The sequence below is a fragment of the Populus alba genome, chromosome 6, assembly GCF_005239225.2.
Source record: "Populus alba chromosome 6, ASM523922v2, whole genome shotgun sequence".
Classification (NCBI taxonomy): domain Eukaryota; kingdom Viridiplantae; phylum Streptophyta; class Magnoliopsida; order Malpighiales; family Salicaceae; genus Populus; species Populus alba.
In genome coordinates, this window is record NC_133289.1 from 9,100,774 (window position 1) to 9,120,811 (window position 20,038).

General features: G+C 32.7%; 2 protein-coding genes across 4 annotated transcripts; both read right to left on the bottom strand.

Annotated features, from left to right (window-relative positions):
• Positions 1-627: 627 nt before the first annotated feature.
• LOC118048122 (WRKY DNA-binding transcription factor 70) lies at positions 628-2,857 on the bottom strand. Its single transcript, XM_035057686.2, has 3 exons — positions 2,391-2,857; positions 1,512-1,616; positions 628-1,375 (listed from the first exon to the last, which is right to left on the bottom strand). Exons 1-3 carry the CDS (start codon positions 2,741-2,743, stop codon positions 826-828), a joined length of 1,008 nt encoding a protein of 335 aa, XP_034913577.1. The 5' UTR covers positions 2,744-2,857; the 3' UTR covers positions 628-825.
• Positions 2,858-8,601: 5,744 nt separating this feature from the next.
• On the bottom strand, positions 8,602-18,203 carry LOC118048121 (phospholipid-transporting ATPase 1). 3 transcript variants are annotated; one of them, XM_035057684.2, is made up of 9 exons: positions 17,926-18,202; positions 15,578-17,787; positions 14,811-15,150; positions 13,911-14,649; positions 13,615-13,738; positions 11,414-11,633; positions 10,343-10,801; positions 9,952-10,251; positions 8,602-9,054 (listed from the first exon to the last, which is right to left on the bottom strand). In XM_035057684.2, exons 2-8 carry the CDS (start codon positions 17,373-17,375, stop codon positions 10,050-10,052), a joined length of 3,882 nt encoding a protein of 1,293 aa, XP_034913575.1. In that variant the 5' UTR covers positions 17,376-17,787; positions 17,926-18,202; the 3' UTR covers positions 8,602-9,054; positions 9,952-10,049. The 3 variants fall into 3 exon arrangements, with proteins under 3 accessions (XP_034913575.1, XP_034913574.1, XP_034913576.1); XM_035057683.2 differs by having other exon boundaries at positions 15,578-17,805; XM_035057685.2 differs by lacking the exons at positions 8,602-9,054; positions 9,952-10,251 and having other exon boundaries at positions 10,488-10,801; positions 11,503-11,633; positions 15,578-17,805; positions 17,926-18,203.
• Positions 18,204-20,038: the final 1,835 nt, after the last annotated feature.

Genomic DNA, 20,038 nt, shown 5'->3' on the forward strand with positions numbered 1-20,038 from the left:
TGAAAAGTAATAGCAACTACCCTCTCAAACACTCTTTAAAGCTCTGTTTGTTTTTTTTTAAAAATAACATGTTGTTGATTTTTATAAATATTATGATGAAATATTTATATTTGGATAATTTTTAACATATAATTGATTTTAATAAGTATTACGATAAAATATTTGAGTGGCGTGGTGACTTCAACCTCGGATTTATTTTACAAGTTAAAATAAAAATAAAAATCAATGTTCTGTGATGAGGTTGAATGAATCAAGACCGATTTTGATTTAAGATGCATTGATTTGGTCCTGATGTTGAAATGTTGAGTGTGAACATATAATACATTTGTTTGTTGTGATATTTATGATGAAATAAAAATTCTCAATCAATTTTTGATTTTTTTATTTGTTGCAAGGAGTATAAATTGTCTTTTATTGGATAACCGACTATCAGATAATAAAACACACCTTTATGTTTGTTGTCGATATAGCCATTCAATAATTTCCTTGGTAGAAAAGCATGGGGACTCTCTGTCCCTAGTCTTTTTCTAGACTCTATTTATTTTTATGTTTTAAAAATAATTTTTTAAAAAATTTAAAAAATATTTTATTTTTTTAATTAATATTTTTTGAGATGCAAATGTGATCTAGACTGAAAAGTAGTGGCCCCGATTATTTTCTTAATTTCAAGGCAAATTTCAACTGCACAACAAAGATATTAGACTTCTATGATACAGTACAGCTACATGGTACGTACGTTCTCGTACTCATGTGAGAAATCTACTTGCTCATTCTTGATTTGTACATGGAAAATACAAAGCGGCTGCAATATATAATGCGCCGGAATTATGCACAAAATTCAAATCCTAAAACATCACCGCCGTCACCGAAACCAACAGATTCCGCCATGATACTATCAATGTCCAAGCTATGTGAACTGGTGGTGCAAGATGAGTTGACCCCAGAAATCACATCTCCATGATCAAAAGTAGAGATGCGATCATGGTCGTCCGTTGGCAGGAGATAATCAGAGGATAATGCCTGGTTATCGGGGATCGTTGGATCATAACCTGGCATGTCATTGTCCTCCTCCTTGTAATATTCCTGTTTGATTGATGGGAAGGATGTGATGAAAAATGGGTGGTTTTGTTTGCAGTTTGTCGTCGTCATCTGGTGGTGATTGCTGCTGTTCTTGAAGCTCAAAAGAGTGGAAGAATCTGTGTTGAAGTGACCAGTCGGGTCCAAGACAAATTGATCCGAAGCCTTCAGCAAGCTCTTGCAGGAGTGGTATCCGTGATATGTGGTGCGGTATAAAGGGGGTTCTTCTTCGACTCTCTGCACTTGCTTGGTTGCTTGGCACTGTTGGTCGAACTTGTGGGTGCACCTGTAGTAGTTCCTGCAAGCCACAACACGGATTTATATATATATATATATATATATTTATTGGAAAATATGAACAATAATTGAGATTGATTGATTAATTAATTACTTAATTAATGTGTTGGTTCTGTACCAATAATAATATTGATTACCTTGGATATTTGGCATTGAGGATCATTTTCTGTCCATATTTTCTCCATGCATGGCCATCGTCGGTTAGAGTGGAGGTCTCTTTTGTCCATGAGTGAGAGCTTCTTCTGCAGGCAATTAATAAGATCCAATTTCATAGTTAGGTCGATGCAGCACCAAACCAAATAAATAAATAAAATTGTAGTTGAAAAAGATTCATCTTAATGCAGAGATCATTAATTTCTTTTTTATACATGGAATCGATCTCTTACCTTGGTTTTAGTATGTTCTTTATTCTTACAAGTTGTAAAATAATTAAATAAAAATATGCAACTACTTGTTTTTTTTTTAAATAACAAATAAAACTTGTAGAATTAATTGTGATGCACGAATATTCACATGAATAAAAAATAAATAAATAATTTGAACCAATATATTGTCCACTCACTCAAAAGCAGAGATGCCATCTTAGTTTCGTGTTGTCCTAACTATCAACTCATGTTCCTTTTTTTTTTTGTTCTTTAAGCAAGAACAATGGGACTTTAGTCTAAAAGAAGTTAAAATTACAAGCAACACAGCACATCAAGGGCAAAACTATCCCATCTACCATATCGTTCGAGATCTTTTTTCTCTCTTTCTTGAGGAGGCTAATAGGTGTCTAAAATCTTTCTAACCAAGAAAACATAAGGATATATCCTCAAGCTTGAAACTAATTTGCTTTCATTATAATTTAAAAAAAAAAAATGGAAAGAAAAGATTGGAACCGGAGACTCTTGAACCCAGACAAAATTAAGGGCCAGATTATCATTTAAACTTGTCCTAATTAGGTGTTTTCTACGAAGCTCTACTTGGTAAGCAAGTTGACATAAACACTATATATATATATATATATTTAGAATTACCTTCTCTTGTAGCATCCCCTCCTGTCCTTGACCTTCACGGTGGCAGTGCTCTTGCTACTCTCCCCGGAATCCTCCGATGACTTGCGGCCATAACAAGGAGGTGAACACAATTTTGTAGTTGCTGGAGTTTGAGAGACGTCGTCATCATACCCACCTCCATTCAATATAGAAAGAGTAGTACTGAAAGAATTCATGATTTCCTTGACAAGATTCTCAGCAGACATAGACCCATCATCCCCTGTGGATTCACTCATTGCAAATTTAAGCTGTTTTGCAATTTCTTGACCTCTAAGTAGCTCATCAATTACCTTCTTCCTATGTGAGGGTAAATTCTCAGGCCAAGAAGACTCCATCTTTTTCTCTCTTTTTTCTTCCTTTTCTTTTCTTTTCTTTTTTTTTTAGGGAGGGGAGTGGTGGGTGTCAAGAACCGATCTCTCTTCTCCCAAGGCTTGGTAGTAAACCAGAAGCGGAGCTCGGGAAATCCCTTTAAGTAGGGGAGGTCATTTCTTTTTGCTCAGGCAAATGCAAGGAACCTTGAAGGAACCTTGCAGGAAAATTCCACATCCATTTTATTTTACAATCCCACGCGCGCTTGTATGCACGCTCTTATATAGTGCGGCATTCGCGGAATCTAATGGGATTATATCAGCATAAAACCCTTGTCTTTTCTACACGTCATACAAGGAGCGCGTGAGGTACTGTTAGATGCTTACGATTGTTTCCTGATGTCACTTTGTGATGTCACTAAGCACTGCGTCACTCTCGTGGAAATTTTTTCAAGTGGTGCTATTTACCTTTTGAATGTACTAAAATACCAATAATAACCCCTTTTTTTCTTAAATTAAGATTTTATTTTTTTTATCAACATTCATTGATCACACATTTTATATTGTCTTGTCATATTTAAGATAATTAATAAAAGTTAAAGTTAATAAAGAGAGCAAATATCTTAGGATGACATTTTACTTATTTTTTAGATTTAATAACAAAATTTTTAGAATCAATCCATACTTGTACAAAAATTAAGTTGATTTAGTAAATTATCCATGTTGAATTAATGTAATCATAAATAAAAGTTATAAATGTTTTTCGGCATAATATTATAAATTTTATAGTTTTAGGATTTAAATAAATCTATAAATCATGATAATATATATATATAAAAATATAGCATTTTTTAATGTTAGATTAAAATTTTAATTAATTACAATGTGTTATTGGAAGAAGAGGGCATTTGAGGAAATTAGGCTATTTAATAATACGACAACGACTTATTCGTGATGTCTCCTCGGTCTTTGGTTGATAATGATAAAATAGTGCTAAAGTCACTATTATTTTAAGGTATGGATAAGAATGAGAGGGCAGTGATAAGATGCAGTGGATCAGGATCATTTTCGACGAAGGGTACAGCTTTGGGACCCCATAGAGTGGGAGTTCTTTTTTTTTTTTAACAAACTAGCACAATTATATAAAAAAAAAAATTAATTAGAAAAATAGAAATCATAACCGAAGAATTTATGCAAATGAAAACAGGGCTGATTATAAGGAACATAGTCCTAAAATCCGGTAAGGCTCGACAAGTTTACTCAGGATTTAGTTGATTTGGGGTTACAATTAAATTGTGTTAAAAAAAATAAAATAAAAAAAATTTAGTGTGATTCAGTGACCTGATAAGATCTAGTCAAAAATCAGGTTATAACTTGTTGATTTTTTTTTATTAAAATAATATTATTTTAATTAAAAAAAAATCAATCTGAGCAATCTAATCTAAATTTAAAATTTAAATCTTGAACCGAGTCGAGTTTAAAAACTATAATTAGACGTAACCGAAACCAACCTAATGAAAAATTGAAGAGATTGTACCCTGTTGCGCTACTCCCGGTTACACAATCGACCATTTTTTTTACGAGGGTAAAGTACCAAACAGAAAGAAGAAATGAGGGGAAAAAAAGGGACAAGCTTTTATTATTATTATTATTATTATTAGATGGGTTGCACTACTCAGAATCGTTGAGTATTTAAGAATGTAATGGTTGTTGTTTTTGAAAATATTTTTTTATTTAAAAATATATTAAATAATATTTTTTATTTTTATTTTTAATATTAGTACATTAAAATAATCTAAAAATATATATAATTTTTTTTAAAATAAATTCAATTTATTTAGAAATGTTTTTTCATGTTTCCAAACACTACTATGTAACTCAATCTATTAAACAAAATAATAAATATGGGAGTAGCATAACCAATTCAACAAAATTTTCATAGCATACTTTACTTCTAATGGTGCAATCACTTATACTTGTGCAATCATTTGAGAAAAAATAATTATTCGGATTATGTTATGTTATTTTCCTAATTATTTTTATAAATATGGTAGTTTACCAAGAAAAAAATATATAAATATCCTAGTTAAAAAAAAAGGTTTTTTTTTTTTTTACATTAGCATAGTAAAAATAATTAGAAAAAAAACATAATCAATAAAATATTTTAAAAAATAACATAATTTAACAAATCATAAACCTCATATGCGATTCATGAGTCATAGGCTCATGAGACATGTAACTCACCAAATAAATGATTAGGGCAATTTTTTCTAGCCTCTCAACTTCCTGCCACAAAAAACAACCTAAGAATAATCACAATTCAGAAACATAATTTACAATTCATCTCCAGAAATAAAATTAAAATATCAACACACTTTAAATTCATCAAATTTAACAATTCATAATTAAACACAATAAAAATTCATATAAAATTTTATTAAATTTAATCTAAAATCATAATTCTTAAAATACAAAAACATATAATCTAACTACAACTAGAAATCACCTAACTTATGGACAGACTTGCACCACCTCAATTTATTCAACTCGAGAACAGGTCTGTAGCGCTTGTATAGGAATCAACACCAAATTCACCTCAACTCGTAGATATGCCTGGAATGTGCTTATTGATGAACCTCCCTCCCTCCCTAACTATATGTCCTATAATTTTTTTTCATCTCTTTATAAACTTTCAATGGATTTAGTTTGTTAATAATTCTATTGGTATATTATATTTCGTCGATAATATCATTAGAATAAAACAGTTTTTTTTCCCTTGCATTTTTGTGTTCCTTATCTATCCAAATTGCAAATACAGTAAAATCTTAACACAATAACACCATTTTTGTTCAATAACATAATAATAAAATCACAACAATAAATGTTTCATCAGTGTTAGCAATAGTTAATTGTAAGAAACAACCATAAAAATTATATTAAATTCAATTTCATTACATGTTGATGTTTTATGTTTAAAATCAGTTTGAAATCTTTTTACTTAGAATTGTCTTTTATTCTATCATCATCATGTCCATCATAATCTTCTTCATTAAATTGAAGCTCATCGATTTCATCATCTTCACCACCTTCCGTATATCCATTGCTTCTAATATATTATTTAACTCATCAGCGTCAATATCAACAAAAATATTCTTAGCAACTTGATATGCATCAACCGATTCATTAAATTTAAAGACATTGTCTCTAGTAGCTACTTCATCTTTACCATCTTGGACAACTTGAACACGACCCTTAGGGTTGGTTTTCACCACAAATAATCAATCAACCCTAAGACAATCCTTTCTAAAGGAAAGAATGTATATGTAATAAAGCCATTTTTAACGTTTCAAAGTCTAACTTTTGTATTAATTTAGACCAAATCATGGTGGGGGTCTATTATGATTCATCTATTCGTGGTATAATACCAATAGTATTTGAATAAAAAGGCTATATTATACTTGTTATGATATAACAATACAATCACCTTTTCTAACTTCTTGAAATAATCATCTTCAAACTCATTAGAAATTGACCCCTTAACACAAACTCTATTATTATAGATCTTTCTACCTTGACCATATTTTGATAATTTTTTAAATTGATTTTTTTTTGATTTTATTTTTCAATATTAAATTGGTTGGGAATTGAGTTTTTTAATTTAGTCTCAATCTAGAATTTCATGAATTGCGAGTTTTAAAGATTTACCTAAGTTTAGAAGGTTCACCAGGATTTGCTTGGTTTTTTTTTTTAAGATCATGTTTTTTTTTTTTTCAGTTTCAAACTTCAGCATTTATTTAATTAGAGATTGGTCTTTGTTTTATTTATTTATTTTCTATGTAATTTTTTACTAATTTTAAAAATAAACCGAGTTATCTCAATTATTTTTATTTGTCATTCTTTGTTGAATTTACTTTGGTAAATTTTTAAAATTAATACCTTTTTTTATCCTTTAATATCAGATTGGTTAGGGATTTTTTTTTTTTAGTTTCATCTTTTATGGTTGGAGTTTTTTATATTGGGTTTCGTGAATTTATTCAATTTTCTTTTTATTTGTTTGTCTTGGTCTCATTGCTTAGATCATGAGTTTTAGAGGTCAGTCTGAGTTAACTCGAGTTTTTTTCATGATCGTTTTTTTATTTATTTAATTTTTGTAATGTTTTGTTATTTAACATTATGTTATTTTATAATTGAGCTTCATAATTATCCACCTGATTTGGATTTAAAAAATATTTAAGAGTAGTGTTTGGCCCTTTCCAAATATGTTATACGTACTGATTTGGCTTGCCAAACCTAGTAGTGTTTGGCGTTTTTTTTTATTTTTTATTTCTAATTTTATCTTTTTTTCTATGGATGATTTTTTTCAATGTTTTTTAATTTATATTTGAATTAGTACCCTTTCTCTCTAATTTTTTATTTTTTTATTTAGCTTTTTTTAAATAGATGTTGTTTTTTAATTGTTTTATATACATTTAGTTTTTTAAGAGATTATTCTCATTCATCAATAAAAAAAATTAATGTTTTATATAAATGAACTTTATTTTTAAAAACAAAATATATATTTTTTTTAATAGTATTTCTAATAAGTGCAATCTTGCATAATATTTTTTTTGCCTTTTATTTTATTGAATTTTAATGTATGTCTATTTCTACTATTATTTGATTAAATAAAAAATTAATTTTAATAAACAGAGTCATTGAATACAACCAGGTAAATTGCTTGTGCTATGAGATCATATATCTTTATTTATATTTTAATTTTTAATTTTTCAGTTACATCTTTAGTTATCGTTAATAATTTTTATTTATTTATTGATACAAATAATTTTTTTATTTATCTAATTAGATATTTTTTTTATTTACACTTAAAAATGTGTATATTCATTTTTTTTTTAATTTAGGTTAATTGGGTACTAGGAAATTGTTGTGATGGAGGGGGGGGGGGACAACGATAGAAGTAAAGCATACATTTTTTTTTTTTCATTTTTAATTTGTGACAAATTGACAAGAGTGTGACCCGAATCAAAAATCTCATCAATATCTAATTTTAGATGGAGAGTCTCCAGGTAATTGACAATGACTCTGGATTATGTAAGATTCCATTAACAGAAATAATATACCAGCATCGTGTTAGCAAAGGTTGAAGCCCTTTGTGGCACATAATCTAATGATTCAATTGATGTTTAGCTAATTGAGTTTTAATTGGAAATATAAATTAATGAAGTTTTTGTTATTGTTTATCATCTCTCAATGGATAAACTTTAATTCTGAATTTACATCATTTCATTGCATGCAAAAATAAATTTATTTTATATAATTTCAAAATTTAGAATATAATCTCCTTTTAAAATATCCAACTATACACACACACACACATTGGAGTTATGCACAAGAAATTATCTATGTATACATTAGAGTTATGTACAAGAAATTATAATTGTTTTACTTATTAAACTTTTTATGTGACTATTTGCATTCTATTCTAATAAGTCAAAAGTTGTGTTATTTATTATTTATCTATTTTTTATGGAAGTCATTTTGATTGATCCCTAGACTTCTTAAAGGGTTTTTGGGTTAAAATTTTAAATTAAAAAGTCTTTGATGTGCCCTTTTAACCACCCTACTCGATTTTGGATCTACTTGTGAGAAGTGAGCTTCTATTCTTTTTAACTCTATCTCTAAAATAATGAATAAATCTACATCTTGAAAGTGGTATGCTATCTGCGTTCATAAGCTATCATTTGCGAGTAAATTATTTCCACTCTATATCTCTACCATCCCTGTATCACTAGGGAAGAGCAAAAGAAGGTTTTGTCTTGGCCTCAATGTAAAAAGGATTGGTCATAATTTTTCAACTGTAAAAGAAATGGATAGAGCAGCAAGAAGAGTTGAAGGAAAAGATGGTAACACTTTCCTTTTCTCATTCCATTAGGTCAAATGTGCTGAAGAAAATGCCAAGCCTGCCCTTTACATGGAAATGTTATATACATATCATTTCTTTCTCACCCTGCTCTTGTATTGGTCTATATCTCCCTTCTCTTCTTTCGGCCATAGACCCTCATCATTGTGATATCATTTCCAAATTCGGACTACCTCCCCGCAATTTCACTTCTGCTGACACCATTGCTATGAAAATCAACTTAGTTGCCTGAGCTCCATCCTCTAAAGGCCGTTTTCCACCTATTTTCCCTCCATCAAATCATGGAAATGTTACTGTTTGTGCAAGCCGATCATAGCAAACCATCCTGCCTTCCCTTTCTATCCATAACATAGTTTTGCTGCTTTGTCGTCGAATGCATGATCAGTTTCCAATGTTGGTGAAAAGAACTTGTGCAACTCATCTGAGGACACAAGAACAGAAGAACATCAAGAAGACAGCAAAAACCAACTTACACAACAAATAAAAAAACATAGGTCAATTACAAAAAAAAAAAAAAAAAAAAAGGCATATTCATTACATATCTGTTGTAGCATCTCTTATGGATCCCATAATATACAGCCTCGACAAAAATCATGACTCACAACAACAGTTTACATCATTTATAACCATAGCAGTAACTTGACATAAAAGCATTGCTGTTCTCTTATTTGCAACTGGTTGATCTAGACCTTAAAATCTGTCCTTCCAATAACATTTATAAAGCCTTACAATAACTTCCAAAATTAATCAGTTTTTCAAAGCTCAAAACAACGTGGATGGTGCACTTCTCCCCAAGATTTAGGCCACCAGCACGACACTGATGCCATGCCATCACCATTTAAAGGGTTATACAGGGTTGGTGGAAACCGACTTCGAAAGTTCACATCATGTTTTTTCTTCAAAACATTAGAAAACAAACTCCTAATAGTTGTCACCTTCTTATGCAGGTTACTTGAAGGTAAGGCCACTCCAATTCAAACCAGAAAGCAACCTAACAACACTTCAAGGCTGGCAAATGTCATAGGGAACCCTATCAGATTAATGTCCCTTCAACTTTGATTTGGACATTACCCTTACAAATGTTTTTGAATGAACAAACACCTCATAAGGCAAAGCATGAGATTACTACAACACTGTTTCCATATCTTCCAAATTTACAAGGCAGCAAGAACTCAACTCCATTCCCACTACATCAACAAGGATGATTTCTGATGTTTCCCAAAGCATTTTTTTTAAGGAAAATCAAAATTAAATTAATGTACCATGAGATCATTTATACCATTTTTACCGCGACTAATTAAATCAAACATACGCTTACCATTGAACTTTACAGCTTCCAGCTACAGGAAAGCCAGACAACGGATAACTTGATGAAAGCTATCTTCAAGTGTGTGTTTCTATGAAGTAATTTACATCTCAGCTGGAACTTCCAACAGATTTTGATCCCCAATAATCAGGTCCTCTTCCCATTATCTCAGCTTCTCTTGCGATCTGAATGTCTGAAGGCCAAAAATGATGATGTACAAGCTTCACTAGAAAACGAGGGAGCAATGCACTAACTATTATGAGAAAAATGGTGAGCCAATAGGTAGGTGACTTTGTCAGATGGTAAATGGTCCTAGCAAAGGAAAATGGCATGCATTAGCTTATCTGAATAAAGCTTATATTAAAACACACTAAATATTGTCATGGACACCAATAATACTAACCCATAATTAGGGAAGATAGGTATAGAATCCAATACTACCACACAAGCAAACGCAACGATCACTGATCCCCAAACAGCAAGATGAGTAATAGAAACCCAGCGTTGAACATCCATTGCCAGGTGTATATTGACAAGGATAACAACTGCTACTGTCCACAAATTGCCTATGCTCCATATATCAATTGTGCTTTCCTTATAAATGAAGATGGGCATGCCAAAGAGAACAAGACTCTGCCATAGTGTATCAGCCATCATGACCCAGAATAGGCGTATATTGTAAGCCTCGTGTCTATACCCCGCACCATAAAGTTTTGGATACCGTAACAGTGTCCGATGGCTTAAGTCCTTGTCCAGAATACCAACAACAATGGTAGGCACAGAAGTATAGATAACAGAATAAAGAACACTGCTCCAATCTGTCAATGCTGACGTTGTTGAAAAAGCTGTGAACAATATATACCTACAGATGCCGAAAACTGTAAGCGCAAAGTGACTTAGGACCAAAACTTCAAGTAATTGTGCATAGTATACAATTCAAAGAAAACAAGAGATGATACTTAGAATTTTAAAGAGAGAAAGTTTGTAGTTTAGAATTTAATCCATAACAGACATCTTTTCAAAGTAAATTCCACACAAGGACTTGAAAAACAAATGGACATAGCCCGGACAGTAAGTGACTTTCAACATAAACTTTAGAAGTGGTAATGAAAAGCAAAGAAGCTACACTCCACCCTCACCAAAAATGGAGTTCTAAATTGAACGTGGCCCAGCCAATGAACTTAAAGTTGGAGCGAGTGGAGGGAGAAAGTTTTGGATAAACAAAGAATAGAACCCCAACTCAAATTTTTTTCAGACCAAGCAAAGTGAACTCAAAAAAATGGCAAGGAAATAGCAAATGGCCATGTAAAGTGTCTTGTTGCTCGTAGGTTGTAAGTATTTTAGGATTAATTGTATAATGCATGTCTGACTCTAAGCCATTTCATGATTTAAATCCAGGAACAGAAACCTATCTCATCAACAAACATCAAACCGAAGAAAACAAAGATATAAAGTGCCAAGGACTCAGGTGTACCAGAATAACATCAATACAAAAACAGCATTGCGGTAGAAGTTGTAGAGAATCAAATAACCAATGCGTTGATAATTCCAGTGTCCATGTACCAAAAGTAGTCTTTTCAGGAACCGAAACTGTCCCATAGCAAAATCTGATGCCATAACTGCTTGACGCCCTTCCTGACCACATATTCCAACACCAACATCCGCCATTTGGATCATTGAAACATCATTAGCTCCTACAAAATGCCAATATTCAGAAAGAGTATAATGATATTGATTTGCTTGTGCATCCACATTAAAGAGCACAAATAGCTCAGTGACATAAAAACTCAACCATTGATACCAGCTGAAGTAGGAGTGAGTTTTTCGATTTAGCTCTGAATAATTTCAAAAAACAGAATTTTCTAAAATAGCAAACAAAAGCTGAACAGGGACAATCACTAACTGCATTGACAATGAAAATACTAAACTATCTCAGTTCATAGTCAGTTATTTCTGTTTTACATACCTTGTTATCCTATAAAATACACTAAATGTTTTTTAGGATAAGGCATTTTAACCTAAATATGGCCTCCAACCATACATGAGATGAGAATGGGGAAGAGTGGTGCCCTTAATAGACTCCTGTCATCTCTCTCAATTGTACATTTTCTGTATGAGACAAACAATTGTCTCATGCATATATTAATTGCCATCAAAACTGGAGTTGCATCACAAAGAGGTAGTTTTTCCTAACATGGAAACCTAACTAAGATGATGCAAACATTATAACCTAAAGTCACAATATTTTCCTACAAAAATTAATGATGAATATTGCAGATGCAGCAACCAAGAGAGGGCCTAAGATCTAACTCAAGAAAATAAAGGATGGGATTAAGAAATGACCAACATGTGCAGGTAGTCTATTGTTACTATACAAGATATTAAGTGTAGTCATAGCATTCAGGCAAGTGGATTTGACATCAAATATTTGCATGTCTACTTCCTTAGCCTCATAGTCTAGGGGTTTTTGGCCCAAAAGATCACAGCTAGTTAGAACCATCACAAGTACATTTAATACCTCAGAATCTCTTGACTACCTCGAACGACCATTTGGTGATCAAAGCATTAAAATAGTTATGATGAATAAGGGAAGGCAGTTTTTTTTTTTTTTAAAAAAAAAAAAACTTACAAAGGCTATGTACTTTATAGTCTTAGTATAATTACATTTATGTCCTTCAGAGCTGATGAATTTTCTATTGTTTAACATCAAATACCTAAAAAGTTATTAAATGAGTTTTGGCATATGAAACTAGTAACCAAGCATAGTAGCTTTGGTGACTTACCATTCATGCATCCAATTAACCTTTATATTTCCTTATTCCCTCATCAGGCATTAGACTAACTGAAAATTAAGAAGAAAGTTGACTAAAGCACTATTCTTTATGTTTGTCAATAGAAGAATCTACTACTGTCTAACAAAGGGATATAAAAATCTATACAACAATACTTACTATAACACAAGTGTATATACTATTAATCATGTACTATATCAAGTGAAAAAAATGAGACAAACCATATACATATGATATTTCACAATATGGCACAAAAACTGACGAAGGAGTGAGCTTGGTTGCAGTGCAAGGTGAGAGGATGTATATAACATTTAATTTAAGCACCACACACTGAATAGGGGAGACAAACCAAGCCAAAGCCAGATGTTAAATGAAGGAGCATTACCCTTGGTTGTTATTTTAAAGTTTTGGGCTGCAAATAAAATGGACATCACTAGATGTAGGTGTTTTTATTTTAATGACAAGTGTTTGTAGTTGCATAATTGGGGGAAAAAAGAGCTTAAAAAAAATACCCCTGATCCAGATCTTAAATGATGGGGCATTTCCCCCATCTGTTATTCTAAGAATTTGGGCTGCACAAAACATGCAGAGCTTCTAGGTGTATGTATTTTTTTATTTTATTTCAAACAATAGATGTTTGTAGATGAAAATAGAAATGCATAAAATAAACTAAACCAAACCATTACAAGAAAAAAATTATATTTCAAAACTAAAAGCTAACAAATATTCAAGTTGACAAAACCAAATAGAGATTGCCCTATACTAGGAGAAGGACAGAAACTACTAAATATAGTTCCTTCCGTGACAAAGGACACCATGCTCAACTTTCCAAGCAACCCCAAACAATTTTCTTACAAAATAAAAATTCTTGGAAATAACTCACCATCACCAATAGCCAATGTCATATCATCAGATCGGCTCTTGATTAGATCAACAATCCCTGCCTTCTGTAATGGCGCAACACGACAGCAAAGCACAACCTTACAATAAGTTGCGATGTCAAAAAGCTGTAGACAGATCATAAAAGAACTGATTATTGATAATATATCAAATTTGAACCAACAAGGCTATGTGTGCTCCAAATAAGATGGAACTCAAAGTATCAAATGCCAGAAATTAGTAAGTGCAGTATAAAATCAAATCCATATGTTGTGTAAAACATAGGAAAATGATTCTCACCTCTGACTCGAGTTCTTTTTCCAAAATGTATACCAAACTGTTCCCGTCAATTATGAGAGCTAGTGGCACTTCCTCCTTTTCTGGCCTCTGAAGGTAGTCCATTTCGGCATTGCATTTCAAATATTGGCTTCCTTTGTTTGATAAATTTAAGCCACACTTGGCCTTAGCATCAGACAAAAGTTTTCTGCAGTCATTCTCTGAATTGCCGTTTATAATAATTTTCTCCATATCTGGTGTCAGGAGTTTGCAAGAGAGGCCAATAGACATTGCTGTCTCTTGCTTATCACCAGTCAGAACCCAGACCTTGATCCCTGCTTGCCGTAGGGACTCAATGGCTTCCGGCACACCTTCTTGTAGCTTGTCTTCAATTGCAGTTACACCAAGTAAATTCAAGTCGCACTCTATGAGAGCTGCTGTTTGGCGTAGCCTTGCTGCTCTATCAGTCAAAGAAGTGCTTGCATCATCAAACCTGCATTGCCACAGCTCAAGTTCTTCCTCTGTAAGATCCCTGGCAGCAATCACAAGTGTGCGTAAACCTTGTGATGAATATTCTGTCAAATGACTGTATGTTGCTGAACGCCTTGCATGATCATCCTTCCCTGAGTCTTTTGCTAAAATACTCAACACTGAAGAATCAGCACCTTTGACCAGCACTTTTACAGCATCATTAGGATATCTGATTACAACAGACATTCGTTTCCGCACGCTATCGAATTCATGCATGCCCAAAACACCCAACCTGAATTTCACATAAGAACTATTTATTACCACTTCTTCCATTGATAAGAAATGAAAAGTATCTTCAAATGACATCAAAGAGATGGTTTAAATTTTGAACTTCAGAAAAGCAAATAAAGCATGATAGCTAGAGAATGAAGTGTGGACTGGAGAGATTTGTACCTTAATTTCTCACCATTAACATCAATTACTATATGTCCAGATGTTCGCTCGAAGAGAGTATAACCATAAGCAGAGGCAGCAGCAACTAAAGCTTGCTCGTCAGGAGATTCCCCCTGATAGTCAATAGTTTCTACATCCTCAAAAATTTGACTGTCTGTGCAACTTGAAAATCCATCATGAGCACGGACTGGGATCACGGTGTTGCATGCAGCTAGTGCAAGGAAAAACTCATGTGCAACAATCCTTTCATCTCCAACTAAGTCTTTGTGCAGCAATTTCAAGAGCTCAGAATCAACAGTAATTGTAGATTTAAGTTTCCATCTCTTTTGTGTAGTTGTAGCTATAAACAGTCAAGGAAAATGGATGTCATTTATAATGAAATCCTAGCATGCTTTACAATGATGAAATCTATAGTAATCACTCACGAACTGAACAGTACACATTATTTACACAATCATCTTTGACAAGCATGATAAATGCAAATAATGCATAGATCAAAATAAGCAGTAAAAGCTTCAGACTAAGCAGTACATTTACCAACATGTATGTTCTTGTAAATAGTGGAAAAAAGAGGTGAATTTGAAAGACCTGACAATAATCCATAAAATAAAACAGAAATATAATACACTGTGAGTGCAATATGTCAATGTTGCAACTGCTGATGAGTGCAACATATCCCAAGGCTTAATACATGATTTAAGAAGCAAGACTACAACAAAATCTATCCTGAATTGAAGCTGATAACCAAGTAGAGCAGGGTTTACTACCTGAAATGTTCTCTTCCAGCAATTGCTCAGCAGTTGGTGAGGGGCCTCCATAATTTTTCCCATTTACACTTGCTCTTCGAAATTCCATTTTGTTCTCAGTAAGTGTCCCTGTCTTGTCTGAAAAAACATAGCGTATCTGACCCAGATCCTCATTTATGTTCAAGGATCTGCACTGAAACCTTGAGCCAGAACTACTATCAAACATGTGCCTGTCTCCAATCATGAAATAGGACTGACCTATACGAACCAGCTCCATTGTAATATAAAGAGAAATGGGAATCATTATCTGAAACACTATGATAGAGCTCAAAAATGAGAAAAAAATCTCCATAGGAATCCCATAAAATTTGTATCTTTTCCCATAATCCTTCCCGGGCGTGAAGTATCTCTTTCTGTAATAAGGCAAATAATCAAGCTGGTCCTCATATCGTGCAAGCCAGAGACCCATTCCCACCGCAACAACCAGACACATTATGAACAGAAAAATAGACAACCATAGCGTCTCCCGGTTCATGTAAATTTCCAGTTTGCTTCTTTTGGAAGGAGAAGCTGCACTATTCAACATTGCTTTTGTTTCCTGGCCAGCATACACCACAACACCTATTATCCAACCAGTGTTCTTCAGCTGACACCCACGCAAAACAATGTTAGATTGGCTAAGGGAAAACTTTTGCCCATTGAACTCCATGTTGGCTGTGAACTCATAAATATTCCTATTGGGTTGCTCGCATCTTATAAGCCCTGAAATTGCACCACCTTCCAATACTGCAAAGGACGTTTCCTGCCTTGCATACCTAGTCTTCAAGTTCGACTCGCCATCTAAATTCATTGTTTGTATGTAAGCAACACCACTAGGATCACTTGTCCCTAACAAAACCATGTCACAAGGAATTGTCTCATCAGTGCAGATCTTCACAACTTCACCAGCTCGTATCTTTTTCCATTTCTTCGATCTAAACTGACCACATTGAAGAACTAGAGCCTCTCGGTTATTCTCATTGCGATCTGATCTGTGCCTTCTCCAATCCTCGTATCCATCTTTGATCGCTGTGACACAAAGAACAAACAAGAGAGGGAATAGGGACACTGTTCTTCCAAAAACTGCAAGAGGAGGAAGCTGATTGAGAGCAGCAATAGCCAGGAAGTACAAATAAGCAACCCGATGGAACTGAATGAAAATATTCTTCGGCAAGAAGGTGATCAAGGTATACTTGCTGGTTCGGATCTCATTGCCTGTGAATTCATACTGGTCATTGGTTCTCCTTGGATCATTAATGTGGATGAACCGAGCATCTTCTTCGCACAGCACATCATCAAATTGCACACTTCTCCTGCGGCTCCTCCCCTTAGGCTTGCCCAAGTTACCACAGTCCCTAGAAATCTCAAAGCCAGTTGAAAAGGTTGTGTTATTGTTGTTATGTAGCATTTCACTAGCAGTTGCACCCCACCACACAAGGTGTTTGCTCCGTTGTTTGGGGCATTCCAATGGAACTTCCTCAAAGAACTCGGACTTGAGAGAATAGAGCCTCTTTGTATTCACAACCAAATCAAAACTTTCTCCAACTGGATTCACACTACGGAATCTAGTATCACCAAAAAAGTGTGCCCTGCCTTCGTCCTTCTCTGAACAATCTACCTCAAATGGCTCTCCTTGAGCAACATGGAGGATAGAAGTATTGAAAGAACCATCCCGGAGTGACACCCCCAAAGCACTAAAACTACCAGAATGATGAGGCAATGGCTGCTCCGATACAGGAGAATTATCCAAAGATAAAAGCAGTGGCCAGCCAGAAGTCATAAATAATCCTCCAATGACCGCATTGGAGAATCAAATAAAAAACTTTGCCCACTTTACCATCAACAACACAAATCCCTTATCGAAACCCAATCAAAACAGCCCTTTATTTCCAAAATTGGCAAACCCCATTAACACACAAAACAAACAAATTATTCATCTACCTCGAACATCTAAAACCTATTCAAAAGTTTCAATCTTTTTTTACAGCAACAAGCCCTTGTTTCTTTTGTTGTCTCTCTCACCAAGAAATTGAGTTTCAGAGTTGATAAATAGCCCCGAATTGCAAATGGGTGCTTTCAAAAAAGAACAACAAAAAAAACACAAACAAAAACAAAACCTGTGATTTAATTCAATGACGACAAATCCCTGAACGATCCAGATAGTACCAACAAATCTCCAGAGATTTATTTCCCTCTTACACAAGCCAAAACTGAGAACACAAAAGACAAACAAATGAAACCCCAGTTATTTTCGAAAAAAGAAACTCAATTGTTACAACTAACAAACAACAAAATTTGATTAGTAAAAAAAAAAGAGGAAAAGGAGATACCAGAGCGACAGAGCGAGGAAGAGAGAGTGGCTTTATCGTCTCGGGATTAGAGAAACGAAGGTGATGAACGCACTGAAAACGAAATGATGGTGAAAATGGACAATCAACAGAGAAGCAGGAACAGGAGGAACACAGAGATTGTCTTTTATGGAACCGGATCGGATCTATCTTTCTTTTATTACACAATAAATGATTTGTTGTTTGATTTTAAAGAGAGAGAAAGGAAAAAAGAAGAAATTCAAAAGGACAGGGGTGCTCGATGATGGTGAAAGGAGTAAAAATGAGAGGGAGAGAAGGGTTTTTTTTAAAAAACAAATTAACACTATAATCTTAAAATTTTGATAGAATAACTTTATTTAAATAAAAATAAAAAATATATATTTTTATTTTATAGACATGACATTTATTAAATATTTTTATTTCTAAATATAATAATATAGTTACTGCACTTTAGAATATTAACAATTAAATATATCACTTTTAAATTAAAAAAAAAACGCTAATATTAAAAGTATAACATGTTATGAAATTTAATTTTTTTAAAATTAAAAAGCATAAACAAATAAGGTTACAATCTCTCTAAAAACTAGTGTTTATAGCCTTTCTCTCTCTAAAAAATAAGGTTACAATTAGATATATGTAACAATTTTATTAATTTTTTTATTTTATTTTTTGTCAAAATAAAGTTATTTTGATTTATTTTTTTATATAGGTCAACTGGAATTGACTTTCCTAACCCATGATCTAGGCCTTGTTTTTGGTGGATTTCATAGTTAAAAAAAATATAATAATAACCATTTCTATTCATACATTGATTTATGTTGACCCTTCCAACCCGTAATTTAGATTTTACCTCGAGTTAACCTTCAAATGAATTTAAAAACAATGATAATAATCATAATTTAAAAAAAACTTAGGAAATTTCTTTAAATATTAAAAATAGCATGGCTTAAAAAATAAATAAAATAACACAATTTGTATATATCACGATTGAAAAACATTATATTCAAGTTTAGTATTGTTAAAAATTTTGATATTAAAAAAAAATAAATAAACTGCACAGAGAATAGATAGAAAAGAAACAATGAAATAAACATCGGAAACATAAAATCTTTGATTACAACACAACTAATATAATAAAAAAATCTCGACAAGATAAATCTAACAACATAAAAAATATCACTAATAGTAATATAAATATATCTAACTTGTCGTTCAAAAATAACGAGTGACTCGCTTATTTTTTATAGTAAATATAACCTACTCCATTTATTTTTATAAAAGTTCACAATTACCCAACCTTATAAAACAAAGAACTTACTTTTCCATATTTAGGTGACAAAATCACTTTCATTTCATAAATGGTTCACTCAAAGGGAAAAAAAAGTGTTCTAAACTCCCACAATAAGAGACATACAAATAAAAAACACAAACATTTAGGTAAATATAATGTAGTTTTAAATGTTCTTATACAATAAGTAATATAAAATGATTAAAAAAAAGGAATAATTAGAATCTAGAATGAAAACTTGGTCACCAAAAGAAATAGGAGAGACACATTATACAAGGTGAAGGTGTCACAAACTAATAGTTGCTCTCGTTTTTACATTCGTCACAGTCACGTGATTTAAGTAATTTTGAAATGAGAAACAAAGGGTTAGTAAAACATACCCTCTCTTATATAAAAAGGACAGGTGGAGACAAATTTCAGAAATAAAGTTGGCCGTCACCAAAATAAATCAGCTGCAACTTAGGATAAATTGACATGTGTTTTATAGATCAAAAACTACTAGGCAGAATAGACCATGTATATTTGTGCATGGTGTCCAGAACAACCCACTGACTTTGGTTTATCATGCTACAACGTCTAGAAGGTGGTTGTTTTATGCGGTAGCTTTTGTTCTCAAGTGTGTGTTTGTATTTGAGGCAGAGGTTGAGGTTTAGGTGTGGAATTCATTAAAAAACAAGAAAAAATAACTTTTTGTGGTTGAGGTTTGTGCATAAATGGGTTGTACCCAACCACAACCTCAACTACAAAAGCAAAAACAAACACACTTTAAAGCTACCCGCGAAAATAAAAACTACCTAATATTATTTAATAATATTATATAAA

Coding starts and splice junctions, on each gene's coding strand:
- LOC118048122 (XM_035057686.2), bottom strand. CDS start 2,743: ATGGAGTCTTCTTGGCCTGAGAATTTACCCTCACATAGGAAGAAGGTA. Junction 1,617..2,390: donor AGGGGATGCTACAAGAGAAG/GTAATTCTAAAT, acceptor AATTGCCTGCAG/AAGAAGCTCTCACTCATGGA. Junction 1,376..1,511: donor CTCAATGCCAAATATCCAAG/GTAATCAATATT, acceptor TGTGGCTTGCAG/GAACTACTACAGGTGCACCC.
- LOC118048121 (XM_035057684.2), bottom strand. CDS start 17,375: ATGACTTCTGGCTGGCCACTGCTTTTATCTTTGGATAATTCTCCTGTA. Junction 13,739..13,910: donor AAAAAGAACTCGAGTCAGAG/GTGAGAATCATT, acceptor ATCTGTCTACAG/CTTTTTGACATCGCAACTTA. Junction 10,252..10,342: donor CCTATCTTCCCTAATTATGG/GTTAGTATTATT, acceptor TTCCTTTGCTAG/GACCATTTACCATCTGACAA.